The sequence below is a fragment of the Elaeis guineensis genome, chromosome 16, assembly GCF_000442705.2.
Source record: "Elaeis guineensis isolate ETL-2024a chromosome 16, EG11, whole genome shotgun sequence".
Taxonomy (NCBI): Eukaryota; Viridiplantae; Streptophyta; class Magnoliopsida; order Arecales; family Arecaceae; genus Elaeis; species Elaeis guineensis.
In genome coordinates this window covers 31,901,670-31,910,774 of record NC_026008.2, presented here as the reverse complement: position 1 = coordinate 31,910,774, position 9,105 = coordinate 31,901,670, and the positions used below count along the sequence as shown (strand labels likewise).

At 40.5% G+C, this 9,105-nt stretch overlaps 1 protein-coding gene across 1 annotated transcript; it reads left to right on the top strand.

Annotated features, from left to right (window-relative positions):
* The first annotated feature begins 413 nt into the window (after positions 1-413).
* Positions 414-1,582, top strand: LOC140854311 (uncharacterized). Its single transcript, XM_073250067.1, has one exon. The coding sequence runs from the start codon at positions 539-541 to the stop codon at positions 1,202-1,204; it is 666 nt and encodes a 221-aa protein (XP_073106168.1). The 5' UTR covers positions 414-538; the 3' UTR covers positions 1,205-1,582.
* Positions 1,583-9,105: the final 7,523 nt, after the last annotated feature.

The following is a 9,105-nucleotide window of genomic DNA, read 5'->3' as shown; positions in this document are numbered from 1 at the left end:
TCATTTTGAATAGAGAATGACTACATAACAAAAGCAGCAACATTAGTAAATCCTCCAATTTAAATTTATAAATAATAGACCTTCAGAGTCTCCCACAAACACAAATAATAACTTTCATGTTATATAAAACTGTGCACTATTCTATGATTTTTTTATTTTTTCATTGAGTGCAATAAATTTCCAACACAATCAGGGAACTAGTTTGAAAATGGATAGACAACCTAGCTAGCACACTAGATGGCAATGGCAACAAAAACATGTAGGACCCACACTAAATCATGCACTCAAATCCCTCACCTCCTAACTCAACTTCTTCCATGCATCTTCCACATTGAAAAGTAAACAAATAAATAAAACTCCACAGTCTATGCCCCACCTTTCCCCAACCCTTCACCTTGAAGAAATTGCTGCTCTCCCCTTCGCCATATAAGTATCTCAACTCCACCACCACCTCCCCCTCCCATGACTTCCTCCTCCTCCCCTCGTTATCTCCTCCAGTACTCCTCGGCTCTCATCGCTGCCGTCCATCTCGATCATCATGTCCTTCAAGAATGGCCAGGATGAGCTGACGCTGGAGGTCACCGTTCTCTCCGCCCAGTCCCTCAAGAACCCCTCCTGCTGCCTCTTCCCCCGCCGCCTCCGCCCCTACGTCACCCTCTCCGCCACCGCCCACCGCCACCACGAGCCCTTCTACCGCACCCGCGTCGATGAAACCGGCGACCGGAACCCCACGTGGCACGACACGATCAGCGTCCCCGTGGACCCCTCCTTCGTCCGCGTCGCCGGTGGCCGGCGGGAGGACGAGGAGGAGGACGCGGCGGTCCACGTCACCGTGCTGTCGAAATGCCTCGTCGGGGGCCCCACCCGGCTGGGGTTCTGCCGGATCCGCCCCTCCGACGTTCTCGACGGCCTCTGGCCCCCGGCCATGCAGCGCCGCCTCAGCTACGCCCTCCGATCCTGCCGCCACGGCGGCCGCGGCCACGGCGTCGTCCACCTCTCCGTTCGCCTCCTCGGCCCCGTTTTGAACCACGCGGCCCCGCCAACGCCGCCTGCGGCGGTGGCGCCACCGGAGCAGGGATGGGGCCGGGTCGCGATCGGGATCCCGGTGGCGGGAGCGCGCAGACGGCGTTCCCCGCCGGGGACTAGGACCGGGTGGGGGGAGGTCGCTTCGACCTACGTGGCGGGCTGGAGGGTCGACACGTAGCGTGCTGGCGTGGGCTTTGACTTTCTGTAGAAATTTTTTTGACTGGAATTCCGGCGCGCTTTGAAGGCCGGTCGGTTGCATTCTTATCCTTGAACAGGACGAGGAAGGGGTCAAAGTTTGGGTGTGCGTCTTTTCTACAGGATGACAAGTTTGTGCAAGCGAGTTCATACATACATACATACATCTATGTATGTATGTAGGTATGTATGTGTGTATGTGTGTGTGTACTCTGAAGGTACGATATCATAATTAGGTCTTCATCAATCGGGACCATATGATTGATGGAATCTCGGGAAACTGGACGGTGATGCCCATTGGTGTTTGTATCCTGTCTCCCAGCTCAAATCAATTGTTGAAAGAATGATCATTTCTGGATTAGCTTGGCGCTATTTGAGAAACCCAAATATTTCTTCTGTTTTATTCTTTGTTCTTTTTTCCTGATAAACTTGTTTTATTCTTTGTTTGCCTCACAAACACAAATGGATTTCTCTAGCGTGTATGGATCATGCAAGAAGATTGAAGGAGACGAGGAGTGGCAATTTACTGAAATAAATTTGATTTTGTCACTCGGATAAATATTTTTGAGAATAATAATAGGAGTGATGTTGATCATTTTATGAAAATAATAAACATAAATTATTCATGTCAAGCATCTAGGAAAACAACCCCTAGGATTTGAATAAGCAATACCCTCTACGTGGAAAAGTGGTAGTATGACTATAATATTAAGTGTGCGGTGCATGTGACTAAAAGATGATAATGATGGAGGAAACTTGATATCATATAAAGTTGCAAGCAAAAAAAATAGATATATATTAGTGGAAATGTCGACATCTCATGTATGGTGTATTGCAAGAAGTTTATATTATATGGTAGAATTGATTGATCGATAGGTCAAGCATCATTGACATGTAACATGTGGATAGCATTAGCTTCATAAACTTAGTCATTATCAGGAGACTATTTAAACATTATGCTTGTGAAGTCATTAATGCTATCACATGTTGAAGTCGTTCTCAATTTTTGTAGTATTATTGGCCATGTTATGCATGGCAGAGAAAAAGGGAGTCAAGAAGGCTTAAGTGGAGTTTGGAAAGGCAAGATAGTAAGTAGATATGGATCTAAGTACTCAATAGTAAACTTTGCCATTATACCGGGGAAATAAAGCATTAAATCATCAAGATAAAGTCATGATACAATTAAATTAGGTTAAAGACTGAACTGTGAATATTTTAAACATTTTGAGAAATAAAAATATTTTAATATATCAATGGCTCAATTTTATTTCTAAAAATATTGTATGAAACTCAAACCCCTTAATACCAAATGTATGTTGTTCCATGGTGAAATATTAATTCCATCATGATTGAATTGGGCTATTATTCCTTCCAAATGTGATCCTTGGCCTAAATGATTTGCAAAAATAGGGGTTTTAATAGTTTAGGATATGTTTAGTTGGGAAGAGTATGAGGCACTGGAATGGAAATAGAAATGAGTGACTCCCCCTCCAACTATAAGAGCGTGAGACTCTAGAATGAAAATAAAAATGAGTGACGAGGGGGGGGGGAGATTATTTTCTACCAAATTTGCATCAAAAATAATTTTTGAAAAATAACCCTATGTTTAATTGATTTTTTAAAAAATAATCTTCTGTTTAATTGATTTTTTGACTCCAGTTTTGATTCTAATTCCACTCACGAACCAGTATATAGGAGTATTTCACATGACAAAAGTACAGAGTTTAGCAGAATCAAAAAAGATGCAAGCAAATTATCGAGAGTGAAACTGATACTTCAGTGAGTACTTAGTTAGCAAATTGAGATATGATTACAGGGTTCTATTCCATACGTATCGAAAGGATAATGACAGATATCCCATTAGTGTGTTGATCATCGATCAATGAAATATTTTTCGTGGGGGGGAGTGGAGGAGGGCAATTGTTTATGTATTATCTTAACAATCCAATTAGTGGTTAAAAGCAAGCACCACGGGGATCAAAATTGATGAAATTTAAGTAGATGAGGATCACATGACTCTTGTTGAACTAGATAAGAGTTTAATCACAATAAATTTCACCAAGTGAGAAGGCATAGACCAAAGAAAGAGGGTTTAGTCATGACATTGATAAGCATGCTAAAATCTTAAAATCTGGAGATATTGATCAACCACGATACATAGAAATAGACCGAGATGACTGAAATGGTCTTGGAGATATCTCTAAGTATAATAATTTATATTATATACTAAAATAAATAGACAGCCAATATAAGCCAAGCTAAGACCAATGAGGTTATTAGTTTAACAGTTGATGCAAGATGACCGTGCTAATGGACATATCTAGTGAAGCATAACTAGCATCAATTTTCAGAATTGCTAGAAGTGGAGGCTAGATGTGGTGACAACTATTAGATTGGGCAGTTATTATATATTACTATAAATATAATATAAGGAGAAATTATAATTTGTAAAGGGGGAACCCTTCAATAATCCTAATCACCTTAAGTTTTAATCTATAGTAGTTTCTATTCTAAAAGTAATTGTAACTTAAAGTCTCTACTAAACTACACTCCTATCCCTATCCAAATTCATCTCCTTCAAATGGTGTCATTTGGACTCATGCCACTCTCTATCCCCTCTTTGATCACCATCATGTTGGTTGATCCAATGCAGGTAGCATATCTACACACATCATATCTTTGTCATTTGATTTATGCCAGTAAGTTCTCTAATATATCCACTCTCTGAGGTAGTATGAGAGAGACTTCATAGCAAAAACATGCTTACATTAATGAATTAATCTGCACATATATCTGTTATATCGAAAAAAAATCTGCGGTGAAAATAAACAATACCGGGCTTTCTTTCACTCTAAAATGGTAATATAAATATTTTGGATTAAAGGCTAGAATTAGCATATATGATTCCCCTTTCTTTTCTTTGCTTCTAATGCAAACTTTATATTTTACTTATCTATGTTTTTAAATGGTAAATTGTTGTTGTTGTTCTAATTCATTTTTTATGTTAAATTTGCTAAGTAAACCTTAGAATCTTTCAAAAAAAAATTAAATGATTTTTTTCTGAAACAAATATAAAAAATGTATTCCTAAGACATAAGATAATGGTAGCCATGGGTACCATGAGTCAAACAATTTAATCATAAAATCTAATTTGGCTCAACTTAGGTCAGGTAGGATTAATCTATTTTTGTTAATAACTTTATTAGTTCAATGTGGATCAACACTGAGCCAACCATGAAATTTCTTTCAAATGGATATTTTCAAAAACTTTGTAGAACATCTTTTTGGTAGCATATATCCTTCTAAAAATTAATTTTTACCATAATTGTAGTTATATTTTGTTATAAGAAGTCTTTTACTATGGTTATCATTTGTAGGATTATTTTAATCTGTGTACATCAACTTTCCAAATTATTTAGTCTTTTCATTAATTTGTAAAGTATACTGGTAGATGAAAACAAAACTCTTGCTATCTCTACAAATATTTTTTAATATCCCATTATCATTTATGATTTTCTCTCTTCTAAAAACATATCACCATTCATGTACGTGCATTACATGATTTTTCTTTTTTTTTTTTAAAAAAAAAGAAGCTCGTAAACAATGGGATATACACTTGGTTATCCCCACCCGCCCACCTAAAAAATCCCTATACCCCCAAAACCTTGACGGTCATAGGATAATTTTTTTTTTTTGAGTAGAAAAACTATTAAATCTTTCCGCAAGACAAAGTCCTCACAGACCGGAGTTGTATCCGACAAAGATCCTCCGATGCTTAAGTTAAAGAGGGGGTTGGTGAACAGCTAATAAGAATATTGAGAGTGGCAGAGTTTTGGCCCAGAATTATCTTATCCGTGCTGCTTGTTTACCTCCCCTTTATAGATGATTCAGATATAACCGTCGAGCACGTGGTCTCACTTTTCATGGTCCTAAATTATCGGACCATAATCATGGAGTTAGTGGACTGTTTATTCTCATTAATGGTCGTAACACGTAGTCGATAACCATTCATAACGATTAGGGTATGTTGAGCAGATAGGCTGACTATATGTCAGTAATATTGATACGTCGGTAGAGGTAAGTCGGTAGAAGATCTAAATGACCATCAGTTGGTAACTCTAATATGCCGATGGTCTTCAGTCGGAGGTTGATCAAGTCGCTTGTTGTTGGTCGATAATAGCTGACTGTCGGTCGATCAATCGATTATGAGTCGGAGTAATATGTTCATTCGACCGATATAGAGTCAAAGTCGAGGGTCGGTTAATTTGCCCCAACAGTTGCCTCCTACTCCCAAGTCCAAGGTGATCCAATATGTATATCATCATGTGGTTTGTCACGTTGGATGAAGGGAGTCATAATGTACCATCTCGAGCCCTAACTCAGTTGTTGTCCTTTATAGATATTTTGAAATACGAGAGTTCTTCGACTGTTTTGTCATTTTAGTGGCTATAAAATTATTATTGGGCTGTCATGTCGACAGGACTATTCGGTATCGGATGTCAGTATCGGACGTCATTTCAGAAAGATAATTCGATGTCGGATGATATGATTCTGACTAATAGATTTTGGCCACATGTCCGGATGTCATTGGATCGAAGCTGTTCATGCGGATGACGATGAGGTGGCATGATCAGGAGCAAATGTGTCAAACCGTTCAATCAATGGTCGGTTCAGATGTTGCCATGTGTCAACATCTGATGAGACTCTGATTTGATCGCTTCCATCCTGGTCGTTGAAGAATCCTATATATATAAGGTCACTTTCGACCAGCCTTTTACTTTACATTTTGTCTTCATCCTCTGCTACAGAAACTCTGCCGGAAGGTCACCCCAGTGCCAGAAGACCAAGGTTCCTTCTCCGCCTTTTTATTTTTATCTTTCAGGTTAAGTATTTTTGTCCTTCTTTCTTGGATCCATCTCCTTTTTATTCTCTTTAGTCTTCTTCTCCCATGGCTAGGGCTTCTTCTTCTCGGGATAGTCGGTCGGAGAATCCGACTGATGACTCTCCATCAGATTTGGAAGTGGAGGTTTCTTCACTATTCGAACCTAATGTTGAACGGCTTTGAAAATAATATCGTATCCCGGAGCAGTATCAGCTCTTTGTGCCTGATGCTGATGGTCGGGTGAACTCCCCTTTTTCGGATCAGGTTGCTTTCTATGTCGAAAACCTTTGGACTGATTTTCGATTTTCGATTTCAAAGTTTGTCCAGAATCTTCTGGACTATTATGGTCTCTATCCCACTCAGCTGGCACCGAATTCGGTCTGGCTTATAATCAGCTTTGCTTTGTTGTGTCAGTTAATACCGATCGAGCTTCGTCCTTCTCTTTTTTGTTCTTTCTTTGTTCTCCGCCTCCATCCTAAGGCTAAGGGTTGGTGGCTCTTCAACCCAAGAAAAGGTCTTTCCTTCATTACCAATCTTCCATCGTTTATTCATGGAAGGAAGAACCAATTCTTCTTTGTTACTCCTTTTCCCTGGGGCTTCCCTTCGCACTGGGGTGATCCAAGGACCAACCCTAATGAGAACAGTCAAGTGGAGGTCGACGATCGAAAAGACTTCCATCGATTGAAGGACATAGCGGTCCCACCGCAGAGAGAGCTGATGACCGAACAAGCTCTCTATGATATCGGCCTTAGTTCAGTCACCACTTAATTAGGTATAGCATAGTCGATCACTTTTATTTTTTCATGTTTGTTTCTGAATTGTACTGACTTCTTTGTTCTGATTGCAGCTATGCAGCCGAGGGCGTGAGTATCGACTGTCGATATTCATCGACATACTGTCAAGAAAAGGGCAGCATCCAAAGCTGGACCATCGAAGAAGGATCGGACAACTACATCTGCACCGACGGAAGAACTTGATATACCATCAGCATTGATTCCTGAGCCAGTTCTGGTGCTGTCAGCCCTGACAGCGCTTCCTGAAGTATCGTCTATCAAAAATGGGGCGGCAAGAGAAGATAGAGTTGCCATAGCACCATCAGCGGCTCAATCAATAGAGGTTCGGATCGAGGTGGAAGTCGTGGCCAAACCTGAATAGTCCGCAGCTACGTCGGTCATTCGTTCAGCAGGACTTTTTCAAGCGTAATCAAGCTCCAATTTTCCCATATTCTCAAGCATGGGACTACCGATGGAAGGTCGAGGGAAGGCACCGGTGACTTCGACTGATGATGGATCATCGTCAGGGCACACCGTTCACTTCGACATCAGGCTTTCTGAGGATGAGTCGGCCTTGGCCAATCTAGAGTTGGCCAAATAGCTCATTCAAGCTACCCTTCTCTCGATTGATTGAAAGAATAGGAAAAGCCATACCGTCATTGAAATATTTTCTTCTTTTTATCTGATGATACTCGAGGTAAGCTTTCCTTCACATATTTTTTTTGTTTTGACTGATCCGACTTATCTTCTGCTTTCAGTTGGCACACGACATGTTCGATCTAAAAGTCGGCTATCAAAAGGTTGCAGACTTTCGTCGAACATGGATGGATAAAGTGACAGCCGCTAATACTGAAAAGGTGGCTGCCATTGAACAACTTCGAGCAACGACCGAGTGAAAGACGAAGCTTCAAGAAGAAGTCTCCCATCTAACCATTGACCTTCAATCTTCTGAAGCCGAACTTGAGTCGGCTCACCAAAATATCTCGGCTTTTGAGTCGCGGATCAAGAGCAAGAAACATTCAATCCATCGGCTTCGACGAGAAAGAGACAGGTGCATCATTGAACTCGAAGCCAAATGTGGAAGACATCAGGCCAGCCTGAAAAGGTTGGCACTGGCCGATGATGAATCGGCTTCCGCAAGGGCTAATGTAGAGTTGATGAAAACAGAAGCAAAGTTGGCAAGGGAGGCTCTGAACCACACCATTGAGAACTTCAAAAATTTAGAGGAGTTCAAGGAAGAGATTCTCGAAGGCGAGTTTGCCTCCTACTGCATCGGATACGAGGACGATCGAGATACGATCGGAAAGTTGTACCCAAATCTTGACTTGAGCAGCATCGTCCCTCCTGTGTCGAAAGATGGAGCTGCTGAGGAAGAAGCTACACCGACTCAAGATGGAGCACCGACAGCACTAGAAGTGGTCCAAATCATCGATGCTACACTGAAGCAAAGAGATAGGGACTACGAGTTGTGATCGCTGTAATCTTTTATTTTTCTTTCTGTAATCAAATACTTTTGTAATCGAACTTCGGTCCAATTTTGTAATCTTCTTTTTTTAATGTATAGAAAAAAAAATTTCTAAGTATAGACTCCCTTTTCTATATGTTTGTAATGTTGTAGAGTAATTATTTAACTACCGAATATCAATCGATAAATCGAATGTTCGATAGTACTTATAGAATCATCCGTTAGTCGAATATCCATTTGACATACTTTTAAACATTAGGATAAATGATAATAAGCTGAATACCCGCATTCGACCTTAGTCGGGTTAGTATGTCAAGTTATTTGATAATCGATGGCAAACCGAATATCTTTCGACCGATCATAATCAAGTTGTCCAACCTTAATCGTATTGGCATAGCATTCCACTTAGTTAAGACTAAGTTGGCATAATAGTCATTCGACTATGATCGGCTTTTACAGTGGAAGGTCAGGATATGTTCGGTACCGAGACAGTCGATATTGTGACTTTTACAATGAAAGTCAAAGTATAATTGATATGTCGATTTTTACAGTAAAAAACTAAAATATAGTCGATAGTCGATGAATTGACCATCCATCTATCGATCCATTACCACTTTATAATTGACTGAGCTTGAGCTTACTGTCAGACTTGAGCTTGCTGTCGGACTTCTGGAAGTAGATGTAGATCGACTCTCCGATATTCAAAATTACTCAGCTCACAGTATTGCTTAACCCTTGTTGAAGGTACTCCGATCTTAAGTGGG